Here is a 19,585-nt window from a genome sequence, read left to right as displayed (position 1 = left end):
AGCCGGCCCATGGGGCTGGAATTCACCCTGGGTCTGCGGTGCGAGATCGCCACCTGGTGCCCAGAAGACACACCAGAGCCGCACCCCTCACCTCCCCAAACACACACAACTAAGGTTGGGAGACGCTCAGGCCGCAGGGAAACGCCCGGACAGCGGCCCTGCCTGCGCCGGAGAGAGCCTGCTGCATCAGGTTGGGGGCCCGGCCGCTCTCTCCCTGCGGTCCTACCCATAGTATGGGCTTAGCACGCGGGCAAGACAGGGGCGGCTCAAAATGAGAACTTAAACAATTTTTATTGATCTTAGAGACACAGAAAAACATCATTTGTAGTTTCCACTCATGCATTCTTTGGTTGATTCTTGTACGTGCCCTGACCAGGATCCAACCCGCGACCTCGGCCTATTGGGGTGACGCTCTAGCGCTCTGAGCAAAATGAGGAGAAATGTTTCACACGAAGTTAGTATTTGCAGTTCAAAAAGAGGCACTGAAGTGGGCATCCTGGAACACAATAGAACTGTCCTAGTTTCTTTGTACCCATTTCACAGATTTGCACTGTCTTTATTCTGAATTTCAAGCTGGTGGGAAGAGGTGCTAAAATCCCTTCCTGGGCACAACACGAGACTCCCGCCCATCCCCTACCCCGAGTTTCCCTTCCCCTTCCAGTGCCAGGCGGGACCCCCGAAACCGGTGCCCAGCACTCCGAGGGCTGTCACTTGTCATGGGTCCCAGGTGGCCCCAGAAACCCAGAGGCAGGGGCTCCACGGAGCCGCCGTGGTCTTTGGCGAGTGGGAAGGGGTGAACTCTCCCACGAGAGGAGCTTGGCTTCACTCCAGCAGCTGTCGAGCTGGCGAGGCGGTGCTCGGGGGCCCCCCAAGAGCTGCGGGGCTCAGCGTCGGGTGCACGGGGAGGTGTTCACATATCAAGGGTGAGCTCCGGGCGGGCTGCGGGGCAGGGGCAACTCCGGGCGGTGCTTCTTAGAACAGCGGGCCTCGGAGCGCCCGCTTAGGCGAGGATGCTGCATGGCACGGAGGGGGTGGGACCCCTGGAAGCCGAGAGGGTCCAGGGTGGGGGCGAGCTGGGGGCCCCTCGCCCTGGGGGCGGGCCCGGCGTGCTTTGTGCCGGTGGGAACCGGGCGTCCCCTGCGGGTTGAATGGGCCGGGGCGGGGCAGCGATTCTCCTCGCTGCGAGGGGTCTGCTCTGCGCCGCTGCGGCTGCGACCTTCCCACCGCGGCGCGGCTGCGGGGCGGGGGCGAGGGCGGGCTGCCCGCCCCGGGCCCTGGGAAAAAGGCGCGGCCCTGGACGCCCCCTCGCAGCCCCTTTAGAGGTGAGAGGAGGAGAGAGCGCGTCCAGCCTGAGCGGGTGGGGCTGGGGTGGGGGTGGGTTAGGCCTGGGGGCAGCCCGGGGCGCCGCGTCTCCGTGTATTTCCCTGCGGGCACGCCGCGCCCTCTGGCCACCTTCACCCCGGGACCAGGACGGGCGCACAGGTCCCGGCCGTCCTCACGGGCGCGCTCAAAACTGCGCCCGCACAGCCGATGGGGGCCCGTTCGAGTCCGAGGCCACCCCTGGGCCTCACCAGGGCCGCCACAGGCGCAGCCCTGACCCCGGGCTCTCGGCGCAGTGGCGAGACGCCGACTGCGAGGCCGAGACGCTGGGGAACGGGACGGGGAGAGCAGCAGGGAGGAGGAGCCGGGGCGGTGGGGACCGCGAGCCGCCGGCGGCCGAATCCGGCACCCAGACGGCCGGGGCGCAGGGGCGGCGCCGCGCCGCGGGCGCCTCCGGGCCGGGAGTGGCGCTGTCCGTGGTCCTGCCGCCCGCGTCCTCGTGCGCCAGGGGGCAGCGCAGGCCGCCGCCGCCCTCTTCTCCGCGCCGCAGAAGCTGCCTCATTCCGGGCAGGCAGCCGCGGAAGCCCGACGGGTGCTCGGCTCCGCTTGGGACCGGCCAGAGCCCTGCGGGGAGGGGAGCGGGCAGGAGAAATGGGGGGGGGAGGGCAGCGTAGACGAGGGGGAGAGAAAAGGAGGGTGTGGAGAAGACCGAGGAAGGGAGGGGAGAGGTGTGGAGGGGAAAGAGAAGGGAGGGGAGGGGAGGCAACAGGAACGCTGCCCGGGCCAGCAGACCTGCTTCCCCTCGGCCTGCAGCTCCACAGCCTGCGGGGCCTTGGCTGCCTCCGCCCTCCAGCAATCCGGGCCCCTCCCTCCTCGCCCAGCTGCCCACTGCCCCGCGCTGCTGTCTCCGTCCATCCCCCCTTCATCTGGCCTTGTGGGTGGCTCTAACCCCAGGAGGCCCCCACTTCCCCTCCCCCCCCAGGCCCTCCAGGGTCCGCCTCTACCTTGCAGCGAGTCCTGGAGGCTGTTCATGTACTTGACGCTCAGCTCCAGGATGTCTGCCTTCTCCAGCTTGCGTTTCCGGATCTGTGGGCCGTGGAGAGGGCTCTCAGCGGGGGCGCCGGGGCTGCAGGAGACGAGGCAGGGACCGCCTCACCCAGCAGCACCACCACCACCGCAGCAGCCCTGGGGCTCACCTGGTGCGAGTAGTGCTTCTCCAGCAACGACCTGAGCTGCTCCAGCGACACGTTGATGCGTGCCCGCCGCTTCTTCTCCATCAGCGGCTTGGAGATCTGGGGGCGAGAGGCTGTTAGAGGGCGGGGCCCCCACCCTCTGGTCCTGCACGCCCCCACTGGCCTGGCAGGGCCCCCACCCCGAGCCCTTTAGACCCCCAGACCTTTCGCAATCTGCCCGCAGGGCCGCTGGGGCTGCCCTGGGTCTCGGGCTCAGTGCCCATGTTTTCGAGTCTGCACCCTCGGGCGGCAGCACGGCCTTTATAGGGGCCCCTCGTTTGCATGTCAATGAGATGGCCCTGGACTCCAGGAATTCTGGAGAGGAGGGGACGAGGGGGGACACACCGGTAAACTCCCCACCTCCCTCTGCCTGACTTCCTTTCATGGCCCAGGATGCCTCCTCCCTCCCTCTCGAGAGAGGGACCCCTTCTACTCTCTCTCAGCCTTTTCTTTTTTTTTACTTACTTATTTATTTATTTTTAGAGAGGGAAGGGAGGGATAAAGAGAGAGAGAGAAACATCAATGTGCAGTTGCTGGGGGCTGTGGCCTGCAACCCAGGCATGTGCCCTGACTGGGAATCGAACCTGTGACGCTTTGGTTCGCAGCCCGAGCTCAATCCACTGAGCTACGCCAGCCAGGGCTCTCAGCCTTGTCTTTATCCCTCTCAGCCCCATCACTTCCCAGGGCCGGGGACCCTCCCTTCCATGCCTGTCCCATCCCAGTGGCCCCGGGTTCTGGGCCCCACCACCAGGCCTACTTGCCTAGGCCTTGCTGCTCCTATCTTCAAGGGTTCTCTGGGGCACCCCCTGGGGCCTTCCAGCGTCCAGCCCCGCTCATGACCGTGACGGCGCACCAGGCCTCTGCCGGCCCGATGAAGGTGAGGCGGCAGCAAGCGCCCGCCAGCGAAGGCTGCCGGCGGTCTTCACGCTCTGTCCAGGCTGGCAACGCTGCATCAGCAGCCCCTGAGGCAGGGACAATGCAGCAATTTTCTGCCTGTGGCCGCTCAAAGCCAGGCGCGGCCCAGGCCCCCGGGGCCACACAGAGACATGTGTCCCATTAAAGCGTGCAGCCCGCCCGCAGGGCCACAGCCTGCCTCCTCCTTGTTGGTGCCTGGGGACTCGGACACTGCTGCGCCGGGATGCGGCCCGGGCTCAGGTGCCCTCTGACTTCCTTAGGGACCACACTCTCCCGGGGCGGCAGGAGGACGAGCTGCAGGCGGCAGCCTCGGGCCAGGGCGAGCCAGGACAGCCTTCCCCACGTCCGGTCCTGGGCTTCCAGCCAGCGCAGGCCGGCCAGCTCAGGCTCAGAGAACACTTACCCTCCCCGGGAGAGCCGGGGAGTTTACTCCCAATGGCCTTCCCTGGGTCCCAGCAAACGGGAGGAGGGGGCGGGGAAGGCCACTGATCATCTGGGAGAGCATCATTCGGCGCTTCTGGAGGTCTGGGACCCGAACCTCTGTTCAAGTTCTGGCTGTAGCTGGAGACCCAGGGAGCCTCGGGGAGGAGGCACCTGCCCTGGAGGGGCTCGGCCCCAGGAGGACTGCAGGGCCGTCCTGGGTTTGGGCGCAGGAGCGGGACTCCAGGAGCTGTGACTGGCGGGAAGGCTGACGCCCAGGGGAGACCCTGGATGGGCTCAGACCTACACCTCTCCCTGCACGGGCCGCCCACAGCCTCGGTTTCCACGCTTCTGAAGTGGGGTTCTGGGCAATGCGTGTCCCCGCAGCTGCTTTCGAGGGCGGGGGGGGGGGGCCAGTCGTAGGGACGCACAAGTCCCCGGGGAAGCCCCCCGGCAGAGAAATGAGCGAACTGGCCTTCGCAGGGCCGCGGGGGGAGGGGCAGGGGAAGTTGCTAGGCTCTGGGTGGGCCTCCCACTCCCTCCGGCGCGGGGATCTGTTCCCTCCCCGCCCTCGCCCGCGATATTGAAGCGCTCTGCCGGGGCAGCGTCGTCCCCAAGTGCCCAGCAGCGTGGAGAACAGAGCCCCGCCTTCCTTTCAGGCTGAGGTTGCGGCCATAGCGGCGCGGAGTGCTCTTCCTCCCTGGCCGTAGGGCCCGCCGGCCACATCCCGGCCGGGCCCCGGGCGCTGGCACGCGCCAGGCAGCTTTGAAGCGCCGAGGCTGGCAGGGCCCGAGCCGCGTGGACGCACTGGCTCTGGCTAGGGCGAGCGGCGGCGCCGTACAAAGGCGCCAGAGGAGCCGCGGGGCGGGCGGGCGGCGCAGCCCGGCACAAAGGAGGCGGCCGAGCGTTAAGGGTATTGTGCGGGCCCCACAAAGCGCGCCCGCCCCCGCCCCCTGGGCCCAAGCTCGGGGCGCCCTGCCGCGCGCAGGCTTCCAGCTGCAGCGCATCTGCACCCAGGCTGGGCGCGCGCCTGGCCCTGGCGGACCCCCCAACCCCGCCTCCGCTCTCGAGCAGCGCGGGCAGCGGGGCAATTTGTCGTCTAATTACGATCCCTCCCCATAAACCGCCGCCAGCGCCTTTCAACTGCGGCGCACTAGCAAACCAATGGCCCTCCGCGCGGCTCTCGCGGCCCGCAGCGGGGGCGCGGGGCCGGCCCCTCTCCGGAGTTAGGGCCACCATAAAGGGGCCCGCAGGCTGCTCCCGCCTGCACCCCGGCACCCACAGCTCCTCAGGCCGCCGCTGGTCCGGAGCCCGTGCCCAGGGATCCCGGCTGCGCAGGGTGTGGCCGCTCGCGTGGGTGGCTTAGTGCTTCTTAAGCAGTGGAAAATTGACCGCAAAATGCTCTAATTCGCAATGTTCTGCTTCGGCTGTGGGAGGCGAGGCTGGCGGGGCGGCGTTCTCCACCGTCCAGCTCCGCCCCCGCTGCCCCCCACCTCCGCCCGCGCACCGCCCGCTGCGCCCCTCCCCCCCCCATCCCCCGGCACCTCCTCACACAGCGGTGTCCCTGGCTAGGCTGATGCCTGGCCTCATTTCCCGAGCCTCCCCCCGCCCAGAGTGCCCGCACCCCGCCACCAATCTCGTTTTAAGCCGACTGAGGGTCGCACCGAACTCGCGGCTGATAGGGGTCGCACCCTCCCTTTTCCCGAGCTCGAAGACAGCTTCTTGTCCCCCCCCTCCACATCCCCGCGCGACCCCAATTCTGGCTCCTTCTGGGCAGCCACTTCCCCCACTAAGCTAAAGGCGAGGTCATTGGACAAGACAGTCGATAAGTAAGTCTCCACGGAGATCCTTCTAGGAGGCCCAGGCTGGGGGCCCAATTCCGCCTCCTCCCCCGCGCTGTTGGCCAGACCTGCGTCCGGGCATCTACAGCTACTCGGGCAGGCCAGGCCTCCGAGGCGCCCCAGGGCCCGGGAGGCGTTCTGCCTCCGAAGTGGAGGCGCGTCCGCGGGTTCACCCCGCGTCCTCTCTGGCAGCACTCGGGATGAAGGGCTTGCGGGGGAGCTGGAGCTGCCCGGAAGGGCACGACCCACTCAGAGGCCGGCCTTATGCAAGCTCAGATGTAGGCCAGCGACTCCCTTTCCATCTTTAGGATCTGGGGTCCCCAGGGCGCTTGGAAAGGAGCACAAGTCCAGGCAGAGCGCGGCGGTGACCGAGGCTGCCCTTGCCGGTCCTGGCACAAATACCTTCTCTAACTGCGGAGGGATCTGGGGGGCTTCCGGGGCTGTTCAGCGCCCTCTGCTTTCTCACGCTCAGGAGTTTAAGGCGAAGAGTACCTGGTTTTGCCTCTGCCCTCCCTCCCCTTTCGGCTTTCTTGGCTTTGGCAAAACTCACACCCCACCCCCCCAGACATTATACATCAATTCAAGTCAGGAAAGGAGGTGGGAAGGGCATTTGCAGGCCCAGCGACATTCCACCAGCCCTTGCGGGTGGCAGCCCTGGGCAGCCTCTCTGCCTCTCGCGGGGGCCCCAGGCCCTTAAAGCAGCTCTCCCTGGTGAGTGCGGCACAGGCCACGTGCAGCGCGGCGACTGGTGGGAGGAAGGCACCGTCCCCCTCCGCAGATGCATTTCAAAGTGGGATGGAGCGATTGCTCCGTGTAATTAACTATTGGGACACAGCGAAAGCACTGGAATGACCCAGCCAATTGTCTCCAGATGGGGTCGGAGAGGCTGCTATTGTTTAACTCTCTTTGGCAGCGTTGGGCTCCGAATAGCTCGGCAGCCAAGGGTCCCCCCCGGGGACAAAGGCTGGGACTCCGGTGAGTGCATCAACACTGAACCGGGCTGGCCCGGCTCCGAGAGAGTGAATTCAGAGAGACCCCCATTGTCCCGGCCCTTTGTGTTTCTCCCCAGCTGGCTCTCATCTTTAAATATTTACCCGGCCGCTTTGTGCGCATGTGACTTACGCACTTTGGGCTGCTGTGCTCATAAATTACGCGTCATTTACCCATTTCCAGACCAGAGACAGGAGGCTTTAATGCCTGGAGCCCGGAATGGCCCCGGGAGGGAAAAGCAAACTTTTGGAGGACCGGGATTCCCTCCTGGGAAGAGCCCAGCCACAGTGGACGGCCTCACCCCACCCCCACCACCACATGGGAACTGGACCAGGCCTGTGAGTGACAAGGGGCCCAGTAGGCCACTCGCAGAGCGACTTTCTGGGGACCCACCAGCAAGGAGGAGGGAGGGGCCCAGTTTCTGAGCTTTTCCCTACTCGGTGCCAAGCTTGGAGAGGAGCAAACTTTTCGTCTCGGGAAGACCATGTGGGTGAAAGTGCTCGGTAAATGCCCACCCTTGCACCTGCCTGCTGCTGGTCGGGCATCCCCTCCCTCACCTCCGTTCTCTCTTGCTCGACAAAGCAATCTGCTGAAGAAAAGGAAGCCTAATTTCATCTCAGCCTGCAGTTTACCTGGGAACCGGCAGGTCGGTTCTCAGGACTCTTTAAACAGGACAGCTCCGGACTTGGCCAGGGGTGGAAGCCACCTCTTTCTGGGGGCAGATGGCAGGATGGGGGGGGGGGTTGGGGTGTGCTGAGGGACCTTCCTGCATGAGAAAGGGCTCCCTTTGTGCTGGCCTGGCAGCTCCTAGAACAAAACACATTCAGATGCTTATTTACAAAAAGGCAAGTGAGGCATCCCAGAGCTGAGCAGTTTTCCTTTGTTTTCTCGGGTTTCGGAGGCTTGTTGTTCCCCTGGACTGGCGGGGGAGGGGCGCATCAAACGGCTGGGTGAGTGAGTGTGTCCGATCGGACTGCTTTCCTCTGTGTGTGGCGGGGGGGAAGGCCTGTGCACGTGTACCCCGGTCTGTGCCTCGGTTTCTCTGTGCGCATCTCTTCGTGTTGCTTTGTTCCTCTGGGCCGATGCCAGCATGTGAATATATTTGCTTACTTGCCTAGTGCCTCCATCACTGGCCTCTGAACCCTGAGCCCTGATAGACTCCAGTGACTTCTAAAAACTCTCTTCCCTCTGGACGGGCCACGTGCGGACTGGCCTGCTTTCCCATCCTTCCTTCTTTAAGGTGGGGCCGGTGGGGTCCCACAGGGGTGTCCAACCTTCTGGCATCTCTGGGCCACTCTGGAGGAAGAAGAATTGTCTTGGGCCACACATTAAATACACAAACGCTAATGAAGACTGATAAGGGAAAAAAAGGTTTTTTTGGAAACTTACGATTTTGTGTGGGGCCTCATTCATCGCCATCCTGGGCGGCAGGCTGGACACCCCTGAAAGGGAAGTGATCGGCAGAGGGGAGAATCTGGATTACCTTATTCTGTCCCCAGAATGGGGATGGTCCCTGGCCAATGGCCAGAGATGGAGTTTCCTGGGAGCGGCTCTCTGCCCCAGGAGGACACTTACTCACAGGAGTGAAGATGCAACGAGCGCCCTCTAGTGGCCCCGAGGCTTCCTGCCGCAGGGGGAGGAATCCGGAGTCTGGGGGAAACCATGAAAAACTGGGGCAGAGGCTGAAGTTCAACATGAAGCCCAGGCCTCCTTCCCACGTGGCACTGCAGCTGGTCGACTTTGGAACTTAAAACATTAAATCTCCTTTCAATTCCGACCAACCAAGTTCAGCACATGTCCTGTGAGCGCCATTGAAACATGGTCCTGGGCTTTGCAGAACTTTGTCAATACTGGCCCGGGAAATCAGGATCCCCATTTTACAGGAACCGAGTCCCATAGAGTTGACTTGCCTGCGGTCGCAAAGCTGCACTGCAGCAGTGCAGGCGCCAGGATTCCAGCCCAGGGTCTCCATCCTTCCCTGAGCCCAGCGGCCCAAACGCCAGGCATCCAGCCAGGTCCTGTGGGGACAGAGGAGGGGGCGGGCCAGGAGCTCAGAGGCTGGACCCCGCTGACAGCAGCCCACAGCCCACCTGGCCTCGGTGCTGTCTGGCCCACTGCTCTGGGCTCCAGCGTCCCCTGGGGCCTGTCCCCAATCCTGCTCACCCTTGCTTCCTCCGGCCTCTGTGGCTGCAAACTCCGTGCCGCCCTCCCTCCCCTCATCCCCTTGGACGCCCTTGCTCTCATTTCGGGTGGCAGGCGGGCTGCGGGCCCCGGAGGGCGCTGAGACCTCGCTGCAGCGCCTCTTCCTCGCAGAATCTGAACCCTCCGGCGCTCCCACCTAAGGTCCCTCAGTGAGGTTCCCCTCCATTCTCCGTCTGCACTTGGCTCCGGCCCCTCTCCCACCCAGCCGTAGTTTTTCCTGGTCATTTGTTGTCTTGCCTTTTTCTTCCCCCACTGCTGTGTAGCTAGCTCCCCAGGTGGGGCGTTATTAATTCACCCTCTAAAAAGAGCAAAGGAGAATTTATGATTATAAGAGTAATATAATTTGATTGTGGGCACTACGGAAAATACAAACACATATAAAGAAGAAAATAAAAGTCGCTCAGAGATTTGCCCCCTGACTTTTACTTTAAACATGTCCCCAGACTCACACAAGTGATTCTGTTTTTCCCAAGTGAAGTCAAGACCACACTGTGAAGTTTTGAATTCTGCCTTTTAAAACACGTGCACATCCTGAGTTGCTCCATCATCCGCCAAGTTGGCGGTCATCCGGCTGCGTGGATGCCCAGGGCTTGTGCCCTAAGGGTAATGTTCCCGTCCCTGAGGCGCAACGTGGGCTCCAGCGGGTGCTCGGGGAGTCTGCTGAGAGCGCGCGAGGGAAATCCGTGCTCGGCCCCTGAGTGCGGACCCCTAAAAGTGGAGGATGGGATCGGCCCCGCTCGCGGCCGCGCGCCGACGGGTGTGAATTTGGGGGAAGACTGCGCGGGGCCAGCCGAGGGTTGGGTCACTTTCTATTTCTCGTGATTTCTACGATCAGAGACGTTCTGGAGGTCTGGACTTTGCCCGGGACCCAGGCGACCTGAGGACCCGCCCCTCCGGCTGCCGCTCGATGGAGGTCACGACGTCCCCTGGCATCTGGGCAGGGCCGTGGGGCGGGGCGGGGCGGTCCCGGACGGGGCGGGGCGCTCCCGCCAAATTCCAGCCCAGCCCTGCGGCGCTGCATTATCGCGAGAGCTCAGAGGCGGCGCGCAGCTCCGGCATCTCCTTCCCCGCCGGCGTCGGCGGCGCAGTGCGCAGGCGCGGCGGGCAGGCGGGCGGGTTTCCCTGGGCTACGGCCGGCGCTGTCGCCCGCTGGTCCGCCGCCCTGCGCCATGGCGGGCTGCGCGGCGCGGGCTCCGCCGGGCTCCGAGGCGCGCCTCAGTCTCGCCACCTTCCTCCTGGGCGCCTCCGTGCTCGCGCTGCCGCTGCTCACGCGCGCCGGCCTGCAGGGCCGCACGGGGCTGGCGCTCTACGTAGCCGGGCTCAATGCGCTGCTGCTGCTGCTCTACCGACCGCCGCGCTACCAGGTGCGGGCCGGCGTCGGGCGAGGACCGGGCGGGCTGGGCGCGGCGCGCGGGCACCCTCCCCGGGGTCCGGGTCGGGGTCGACGGGGAGAGGGGCTACTTTCCCCAGTGTGTCCTGTGGTCGCGAGTTCAAGTGGCAGGAGGGACCGCGACTCACTCGGCTCGGGGGCGTGGGGCCCTCCACCCGGCGGAGCGGGTGCAGAATTGCAATTGGTGCCGTTCAGCAGCTGCGGCAGAGGCGCGTGGGGTGAGGAGTGAGCGAGCCCACGAGTTCTTTTATGTAACTGAAGGTGCGGGGAGACCTACCTACTGTCAAGTCTGAGGTCAGAGGTCCCGCAGTTACGTGGAGGGGGCCGGGCGCTAGAGTCCGTGTGCCCAGACCAGGATCGCCACCGTGACTTGGGAGAATCCTGCCAGTAAATTAGGTTCACACAGTTTACCCACAGCCCTGAGTAATAATAGCAGCTAAAACTTATGTAGCACTTGCTCCTATGTGCTTTACATGGGTAACCCTCAAGGCCGTGCTGAAAGGTAGGTACTGTTATTATCCCCATTCTGTAGATGGGGAAACCGAGGTCCAGAGGGTTAAGTAACTTGCCCAAGGCCACACAGGCAGAGCTGTGGGCGCGGGATTTCCACCCAGGCTCTAGGTGCTTGCTGGTGGCCTGCCTGTCCCGGGAAGTAGGGTGTGTGTGCCCCCAAGGAGAGCGGGTGACGACTTCTCGTGGGTCTCTTTCAGATAGCCATCCGAGCTTGCTTCCTGGGCTTCGTGTTCGGCTGTGGGATGCTGCTGAGTTTTAGCCAGTCTTCCTGGAGTCACTTTGGCTGGTAAGAAGGACTTGGGGGGCAGGGGGCTTGGGCTTGAGGCTAGGGTGGGCAGATCCCAGGGCGGATGGCAGGATGTCATCGTTTCTGTGTCTTATCTCTGGCTGGCTGAAGCTGTCTAGGGTTCTGTGGAAGTGAGGCATCCATCTCTCACCGAGATTCCCACAGCTGGGACCTTGAAGGCTTGTGCCCCTTCGTGGCTTCTGCTGCCGGCGGAAGCGAGACTCTGGCTCCCTCCTCGCAGGTGCCTGCAGCTGCAGCTGCTGAGACGTGCGCTGCCGTGGCGGGAAGGGGCAAGGCTCTGGCTCGTCTTCTAAGGCCTCCGCCGTCTCTGGTTTCCACTAGGGGCGCACCCAGTGCACCCCCCCAGGGCCAGGGAGGATTTCTCCCTACGCTCTGATTTCAGTCTAGTCCCTCACGCCGTCTAGTCCCCGACCTGGGTAGGAACCAGTGGCTTCATGGTGAAGGGCTTTTCTCCCATTATCAACACTGAGCTGTCTAATTCCTTGTTGCTGGAGTTATTTCATTTTTTAAAATGTTAGTATTTCCTGGCTGGCGTAGCTCAGTGGATTGAGCGCGGGCTGCGAACCAAAGTGTTGCAGGTTCGATTCCCAGTCAGGGCACATGCCTGGGTTGCAGGCCATAACCCCCGGCAACCGCACATTGATGTTTCTCTCTCTCTCTCTCTCTCTCTCTCTCTCTCTCTCTCTCTCTCTCTGCCTCCCTTCCCTGTCTAGAAATAAATAAATAAAATCTTCTTAAAAATGTTAGTATTTGATGTACATTTCTACTTTATTCTGCAGTTTCCCACTCTCGTGTTTTCCTGTGTGCGGTGTCGTTTTAGAAAGGCGAGAGGGCCTGCAATGCCTTCGTAACCTGTGTTTGTTTGTTTGTTTGTTTGCCTGTGACATTCAAAAGTGTAGTCCCTTTAAAGCCCCACTTTCTGCACACCTGGGGGAGTAAGACGGACGCCCGAGGTCCACGCTCGGACAGGTGGCGGTAGGGCCTTATCGCAGAACTCAGGGACAGCTTCACAGCCTCGAGTCCATACTTCGTCGTGTGGCTGTTCCCTTACCCCGCCTCGCCGCCCTCTGTCCCCCTTTAGTTTCTTACTCCGAAGGCCCCAGCTCAGCCTGCCCCCTTGTCCTCGGCAGGTACATGTGCTCGCTGGCGCTGTTCCACTACTCGGAGTACTTGGTCACGGCGGTGAACAACCCCAGGAGCCTGTCGCTGGACTCCTTCCTCCTGAACCACAGCCTGGAGTACACCGTGGCCGCCCTTTCTTCTTGGATCGAGTTCACGCTGGAGAACATCTTCTGGCCAGGTCAGCGCGCCCCGCTCTCCCCTCCGGAGGGGCGGCGGGCGGTTCCTCGCCAGCTTGGCGACGGTGACCTGGGTTCCCCGGTCAGGTTTAATCTCCCCGAGTGCTGTCCCCAGGCCTCCGTCCTCACTAAGCTCTTTACGGAGGACGCGCTTGTGGATTTTGCTTCCGGAGTTGGAATCGAGGACATGCCGACCTTTTGCCTTAGGCTTTGCATAACGTAGTGCCTCCTGGGATGAGAAGGCCCTGCCTTTGACCATTGTAATCCTAATTGTACGGTCTGAGGAGGTTTGGATCTCGCCATTTTATGTGGTTTGAGACATTTCCTACGAAGCTTTTGTTAGCAAAAGCCTCTGCACCAGGCGTCTACTCGCAAGTGGACCCTCCCGCAGCAAATTGAATCAGATGTGTGTGGTTCCCAGCGTACAGCAAATGGCCACGGCGGGAAGCACTGGGTCCTCCTCTGTCTCACTCAGCTGTCTGCGTCCCCGGGGGCAGGCCAGGAGCCGCGGCAGGGCGGTGTGGACCGAGAGCCTGCCCGCTCTTACTGGGCTGCTCTGGCGGGGTTGTCGGCGCTGGAGACAGACGAACAGCACGACCTGGGAGGGCGTGCTTTGCTCGTACTCAGATTTGAATGCGATAACAGATGCCCGTGGCCCACGAGCGTGTCTCCCACCGACCCTGCCTTTGGGAAACAGAGTCGTCGTGAGCATCCCAAGGCGGGGGTGGGGGGGGGACTCCGAGGTCCCGAGTCTCCACTTCCCTTTTTGTCGCCTTGTGTCCTGCAGAACTGAAGCAGATCACCTGGCTGAGCACCACGGGCCTGCTGATGGTCGTCTTTGGGGAGTGTCTGAGGAAAGCGGCCATGTTCACAGCCGGCTCCAACTTCAACCACGTGGTGCAGAACGAGAAGTCGGAGACCCACACCCTGGTGACGAGCGGCGTGTACGCCTGGTTCCGGCACCCCTCCTACGTCGGCTGGTTCTACTGGAGCATCGGCACCCAGGTACGGTCCTGGGGGCGGCCGGGCCTCCTCTGCCTTCTCCTGAAACACGGTTGACGCGTCGTTCACGCAGCACAAAACCGCCCACTTCTGGGTGCGCCGTCCAGCGGGTGTCCGCGCGGTCACAAGGCCGCTGCCCTCTGTGAGTGGGGGCCCCTGCTCCCCGCCACGGTTCAGCTGAGAACTGAATAAAAGTCAGAGGAACCGATGTAGCCCTTGACACCTCTCACCGGGTGCTGGAAATACGGGCGTCCCGAGTTGTAAGCTTTTGGGGAGTCTGGGTGCCGTCCCCCATCTGCTGCCCCCCTGCTCTGCCTCTTTCACTTGGGCCTGGAGCACGCAGGGGGGTGAGGACAGAGACGGGGCCGCCGCTTGTGTTCGGGGAGGCCGCCGCCACTGGGGAGGCCGAGGCCGTGTGGCAGGCTTAACGCGACCGTGGGGCTTTGGTCTGACTAGGGCTGCAGAGTGAGCTTGGTCCGTTGGCCATCGTCTCTCGAGTCTGCTCTCTCGGTCCTGGGAGGACCTGGCCGGAGAACATGGAAACGTAGAGCTTAGGAAACTCACCGCCTCATGAGGAAAATGCGGCCTGGGCCCCAGCATTCCAGGGCAGCGCATGGTCCGTGGGGACTCTGGTGGCCCCAGTGGTCACTGCATAGCCTTATTTCATTTATTTATTTATTTATTTATTTATTTATTTATTTATTTAAATCCTTACCTGAGGCCATGCCTTTATTGATCTTAGAGAGAGGAGAAGGGGAGGGGGGAGAGAGAGAAACATTGATCAGCTGCCTCTTGTACACATGCTGCCCAAGGATCGAACCCGCAACCCTCTGGTGTGTAGGATGATGCTCCAACTCACTGAGCCACCTGGCCAGCACACAGCACTTGTTTTAAAACTTGCATTTCTGAAACTTAAAGAGTGTCGCATTAACAGTCACGTTCCCCAGGAAGAAATCAGTTCTGGTTGAGACATAGAGTTGCCATCAGTGCGAGCTATAAGCATGAGGACTAAAGTTTGTTTTTTTTTAACTTTATTTTTTAGAGAGGGGAAGGGTGGGAGAAAGAGAGGGAAAGAAACATCAGTATGTGGTTGCCTCTCATGCGCCCCCTACTGGGGACCTGGCCCGTAATCCAGGCATATGCCCTGACTGGGAATTGAACTGCTGACCCTTTGCAGGCCTGCACTCAATCCACTGAGCTACACCAGCCAGGAGTAATAGTTTATTTTTTTTTTAAATATTCATTTTTAGAGAGGAGAATGGAGGGAGAAAGAGAGGGAGAGAAATGTCAATGTGTGGTTGCCTCTTGAGCACCCCCTACTGGGGACCTGGCCTGCAACCGAGGCCTGCGCCCTGACTGGGAATCGAACCAGGGACCCTTTGCTTCACAGTCTGGTGCTCAGTCCACTGAGCTACACCAGCCAGGGCTAAAGAGTTTTTATACTTCTTCGGCCACAGATCTTTGTACGCTGTGACCCAGCACACACGCGTGTGTAAAAGCGGAACGAGCCTTTCCCGGGACAGCACTGGCCCTGACTGTGCACGAGGCACTCTGTTTTCTCCTCATTGTTGTTCGTAAGGCTGTCTGTGATCTCGTGGCTCAGTACAGCCCGTGGCCCGCGAGGGGGAAACCCGGCTCCAGCTCGTGCGGAGAGGCGTCTGCGGCGGCGAGGGCTCGGGCTCGGGGGCTGCTGTCCGGCCCGTCCTGGCTCTGACGTTGACCGGTTGGCCTCCCTGTGCGCACGAGTTGGTGGGGCAGCAGCAGGCCCCGGGGTCTGCCCCGGGCCGGGCCGCTCCTTGGTGGTGAAGGGCTGAGCGTGGGCTGGGAACGGAGAGCCGTGTTCGGCGGGCAAACGGTGGTGAGAATGAGGAGTGGAAGGCGAGCGCCTGCCTCTCGGTGGAGATCGCCCGCTCGGGGAAGACGCACATTGGCGGGCCGGTCGGCGTGGCCAGGGGTGGGCGCGTGGGTTCCCCGAGGGCTGGATGCGCTCTTGGCCCGGAAGGACTCCTTGGCGATGGGTCAGTGGATGAGACGTTCTCGAAAGTGGAAAAACCACACGGTTCGGAGGTGAGAGGCGGCCCAGGTGGAGGTAGCCAGAGGTGGGGGGTGGGACTGGAAGAGGTGGGCGCAGGTCCTGCGCTCCCACCAGCCCAAGGGGACGGGTTGGGCCTTGGAGTCTCTGAGCATGGGAGTGACTGGGTGGAGGAAGCCGTTTCGGAAGCTCAGTAGGAAGCAGTGGATCAGGGACACGGGCGGGCAGTGGGGCCAGGGGCAGGGACCAGGCCGCCGGGGGGGTGGGAGGGAGCGTGTTAGGCTGTGGTGGCCCGGGACAGGAAGGCGAGGGCTGGCCGCCGTGCGGGAAGGCAGAAGTGGGGGAGCACCAGGTGAGTGGGGGTCTATCTGCTCGTGGGGGCTGGAGGGGGGGCTGTTCTCGCCCAGGTCTGGGGACGCGATCCAAGAGGTTGGTCTTCCCATGCGCGAGCCACCCACCCTTCAGGCGGGAGAGACGGCAGAGGGCACGCGGGAGGCCAGCTGTGACACGAGCTCAGTGCTGACAGTGCGACCGCACTCGCCGGCACGCCGGCTGCGGCCCTCAGTGACCCTGACCGCAGTTTGTGGTTTGAGCGTCTCTCGGGCCCTTGGCGGGACGTCCCCTGGGGGTGCTGGCGGCAGCAGGAGCCGCGGAAGTGCCCGGCGTTGGCCCCCCCGACCTTGCCCGACCTCTGTTCCCAACAGGTGATGCTGTGCAACCCGGTGTGCGGCGTCGGCTACGCCCTGACGGTGTGGCGCTTCTTCCGAGACCGCACGGAGGAGGAGGAGATCTCGCTCATCCACTTCTTCGGCGAGGAGTACCTGGAGTACAAGAGGCGGGTGCCCACGGGCCTGCCTTTCATAAACGGGGTCAAGGTGGAGCTATGACGCCCCGTGCAGCCCGGGACGGGACGGCCTCCGGGCGGCCTCGCTGCAGAGTGGATTTTCTCGATTGTTTTCTATGTCGCCGTCTCCTCTGGAACATCCCTTAAGACCCAGCAGTCAGAAGGCCGTCGGACCAAGGGGCTGCCCCGGCCCCCCCAGCTTCCCGGAGCAGTGCGTTCTGGGGCTGCGTCAGTTGAGGGCGCGGATGGAGGATGCGCAAGGAGCAGATCACAGCAATACCCCGCGGTGCCCCCCGCCCCGGAGCGCCCAGGCCGCGCGCCAGCCTTCGAGGCCCCTCTGGAGAGGCGGACTCGTCTCCCTCTGAACGGGGCTCCTCCAGCAGGAAGGGGTGTGCGGGCACCAGTGCTTCTTAGGGTTAGAAATACACCGACAACCTTTCCTCTAGCTGAAACGCAGCACAGCTCCGACCTCCTCATTTCCGTCCTCGGCGCCCGAGCGTCTGCGCATTCTCAAAGCCACTTCACCTTCCTTGCAAGGCACCTTGCTCTTCGCGTATTTAACCCTACTCCCAGGTCTGTCTGTCCGTCATCAATAGCAGTATAGGTTCGCAGGGGGCTCGGTGCTTGTGGCCCCGCCTTCTCTGGGGCAGAGCGGAGGCGTCGGCACGCAGCCCGGTAGGCCCAGTGGCGTTGTGTCGCCAGGGAGCCTGGGCCCCGTGGCTTCCGGGCCCCCTGCCCCCCGCCCGTCTCCCTCGTGGGGGCTGTCGCCAGCGGCAGGCATGTCCAAGGCCGTCATGTGTCCTTGATCCCAGACATGCTTACCGAATGCCTGCTCTGTGCGAGGCATCGTTAAACGCTAAGAAATACTGCTCCCCATTTATCTGGGATGTTATTATTTTACCATAGCGTATAGTTGTGTGTTTTGATTTAAATCTATTACCTATTGATTTCTGTGTTCTGATCTGAAAATGTCATAGTCGCTAATGCCATCTCAGACTCTCCCAGAGGGGTATCAAGAGCACACACAGCTACAGAGTTCACGCCGACTCGTGAAAATCGTATATAGAGCAACTAATCCCAACTGAGAGTCAGTCCTATTTTTGTTTTTCGAGTTCAGGGAGAGCGGTTGGCTCCATGAGTCGAGTGCAGAGACTTTGCAGGCGCTTGCTGAGTTCGGGCTGGACAGGAGCTCGGTCTCAGCGTGGGGCCCTTCCTTGCGGCTCTGCGGCGGCACCGGGATGCAGGGACGCAGGGATGGGAAGGCGGCGGGGCCCCAGCCGGAGCGCCACCCTGCCCCCACGCCGCACCACGCAGCCTCCGAGGAGCCACCTACCTTTCTGTGCCTAGACCTCCCCATCCGTGGAATGGGGTCACCACCACCTACCTCACAGGGGTGTCGTGAAGACTGAGAAGAACAGTGTCAAATGTTCTTAACGCTTAGGCGAGAGGTGACATTCATGGAACCCACACTGACTGTGTGAGGAAGAGTTGCACAACAGTGGACATTTGACGAGCCGTGCCAGACACCAGAAACGTGGGTTGGAAAGAGCATTTACCGACGCAAAATTGGTGTTCGTTTCTAGAATTCATGGCCTAATTAGTTTTTTTCTTTATTATGTATACCAAAGAGTGTGCGGGTTCGGCGGTCGCCGGCGTGGCACTTGCTGGTGTGAGGACCAGAGAGACCCGCCCAGCGGCCCCGCAGAGGGTCCTGCCGTCTGACCGACTGGCTGAGGCCGCTGCTGCAGCCCTGGCGGGCCCGCGGGACTTCCGGCCCCCCGTGCGGACTCGGGGTAGATCAGCTGTAGACTTGCTCCCTGGACCACACCCGGCAGATGAAACCCCATTTAGGAGGATCGCAGGGGGAGGGGGTGGCAGCCGTCCCAGCCCTCGGAGGGGAATGGCTCGGGGGGCACCGAGCAGCGGGTGGGGCGTGGACCTGGCTTTCCTGGCAGGGGTGGGGCGGGGGGGTTGCTGTGTTTGTGGTTTCCATTGCTGGGGAGCAGCGAACAGCGGCCCCCGGCTTTGTTTGCGGGCCTGTTCTTCCACCTGCTGGAGCTCTGAAAGCCCCCCTTCCTGTCCCCCAGGGGTGCAGAAAGCAGGCCTTGCTGTGTGGGTGCTGCCCCCCGCCGCGCCCCCGCCCCCTTCTCAGCTTGACATTGTTTGGCTTTCAGGGAGCAGGCCTGGGGCGGGGCCCTGAGAACGTTCACACCCCCGCAGTGATCCCAGGGCGGGAGTCAGCAGTTCCTTGGGGATAAGAGATGAACGAACTACTTAGGGACAGGGTTCGCAAGTGATTGACTTCCGTCTGGCACTGAGGCTCAGCTTATTTTTAACCGTGTAAATTTAGCAGTGGCCGTGCGCTGAGCAGAGAATCAGGTTAATGAGGTGCAGGCTCCTGGGCGTTCCCCAGAGCTCTCTGGGCAAAGGCCCCATCCCCAGTTCCCGCAAATTGAAACACCGTCAGGAGATTTCTTTTTCCATCGCAGGCTTTAAAGCGCAGATTCCCAAGTGGAACCCAGGCGGTGCACAGAACAGAGTTACTTTGAAGCCTCCTGAAAGGATGCGTTTTACAGGGAGGTGCAGGCTGGACTGGGAATGGCAGTTACAGCACAGGGTGGGGGGCAGGCCCCAGAGGCCCTCGGTGTGCGCGGCCCCCGGAGCCTAAAAGTAGACTGGATGCCCCCCGCCCTGCCCACCCCCACCCCCAGCGTCCCATCCATCGAGCCCTCTGGACCATGACACGGTGGGGAAGTACCCCTGAGCTGGCTCGTCGAATTAACAGGTTTGGCTCCGCAGGTGTCAGCCGCAGCGCCTTCCGGTGGCAGCCCCCCCCCCCCCCCAACAGGCAGGGTAACCCAGTGCCCCTTCTCTGCACTTTCTCACTGCCTTAGGCAGCTGCCGCCCCCCACCGTTGCTGCTTCTGCAGAGGACCCGGCACTGCCCGCGTTGGGGGGGGGGGGCTTGCTCTCTGTGCCCTGTCGTGCAAGCCTGCCACCCAGGTTGGGTCGCGCAGGGATCTGAGCCGGGCGGGGGCCTGGGCCGGGCAGACCAGCCACGGGAAGCGCTCGCTCTTGGGAAGCCGTCCACAGCCAGGAGAGGAACTAATGGAGTAATTATTCTACTCTTCTTTTTACATGCAGAAATGTTTATTCCCGTGTTTTCAATTGGGTTTTGTTTCACAAGTACTGATAATCCTTTCCGAACCTGAAATAAAGCTGTACTTGGTTTCACTACGAACCACCACCACGGTGTGATTGTGGGATGTGGACCCCCTCG

General features: G+C 62.3%; 2 protein-coding genes across 2 annotated transcripts; one reads left to right on the top strand and one right to left on the bottom strand.

Annotated features, from left to right (window-relative positions):
* Positions 1-1,567: 1,567 nt before the first annotated feature.
* Positions 1,568-2,612, bottom strand: HES3 (hes family bHLH transcription factor 3). Its single transcript, XM_045858803.1, has 3 exons — positions 2,517-2,612; positions 2,325-2,406; positions 1,568-1,944 (listed from the first exon to the last, which is right to left on the bottom strand). The coding sequence occupies exons 1-3, from the start codon at positions 2,595-2,597 to the stop codon at positions 1,568-1,570; spliced, it is 540 nt and encodes a 179-aa protein (XP_045714759.1). The 5' UTR covers positions 2,598-2,612.
* A 7,382-nt stretch (positions 2,613-9,994) lies between these two features.
* ICMT (isoprenylcysteine carboxyl methyltransferase) lies at positions 9,995-19,546 on the top strand. Its single transcript, XM_045858799.1, has 5 exons — positions 9,995-10,284; positions 11,021-11,109; positions 12,261-12,430; positions 13,216-13,433; positions 16,167-19,546. The coding sequence occupies exons 1-5, from the start codon at positions 10,090-10,092 to the stop codon at positions 16,347-16,349; spliced, it is 855 nt and encodes a 284-aa protein (XP_045714755.1). The 5' UTR covers positions 9,995-10,089; the 3' UTR covers positions 16,350-19,546.
* The last annotated feature ends 39 nt before the right edge of the window (positions 19,547-19,585 follow it).

The sequence above is a fragment of the Phyllostomus hastatus genome, unplaced genomic scaffold, assembly GCF_019186645.2.
Source record: "Phyllostomus hastatus isolate PE091 unplaced genomic scaffold, TTU_PhHast_1.1 phas_scaffold_182, whole genome shotgun sequence".
Taxonomy (NCBI): Eukaryota; Metazoa; Chordata; class Mammalia; order Chiroptera; family Phyllostomidae; genus Phyllostomus; species Phyllostomus hastatus.
The sequence above is the reverse complement of the archived record's forward strand: the minus strand, read 5'-3'. Positions and strand labels throughout refer to the sequence as shown.

Bases quoted from the DNA above. Each gene is read 5' to 3' on its own strand.
- HES3 (XM_045858803.1), bottom strand. From the start codon at position 2,597: ATGGAGAAGAAGCGGCGGGCACGCATCAACGTGTCGCTGGAGCAGCTC. The intron at 2,407-2,516 runs GTGAGCCCCAGG...CACGGCCCACAG, and splicing joins AGAAGCACTACTCGCACCAG to ATCCGGAAACGCAAGCTGGA. The intron at 1,945-2,324 runs GTAGAGGCGGAC...CCCTCCCCGCAG, and splicing joins CCTCCAGGACTCGCTGCAAG to GGCTCTGGCCGGTCCCAAGC.
- ICMT (XM_045858799.1), top strand. From the start codon at position 10,090: ATGGCGGGCTGCGCGGCGCGGGCTCCGCCGGGCTCCGAGGCGCGCCTC. The intron at 10,285-11,020 runs GTGCGGGCCGGC...GGTCTCTTTCAG, and splicing joins ACCGACCGCCGCGCTACCAG to ATAGCCATCCGAGCTTGCTT. The intron at 11,110-12,260 runs GTAAGAAGGACT...TGTCCTCGGCAG, and splicing joins TCCTGGAGTCACTTTGGCTG to GTACATGTGCTCGCTGGCGC.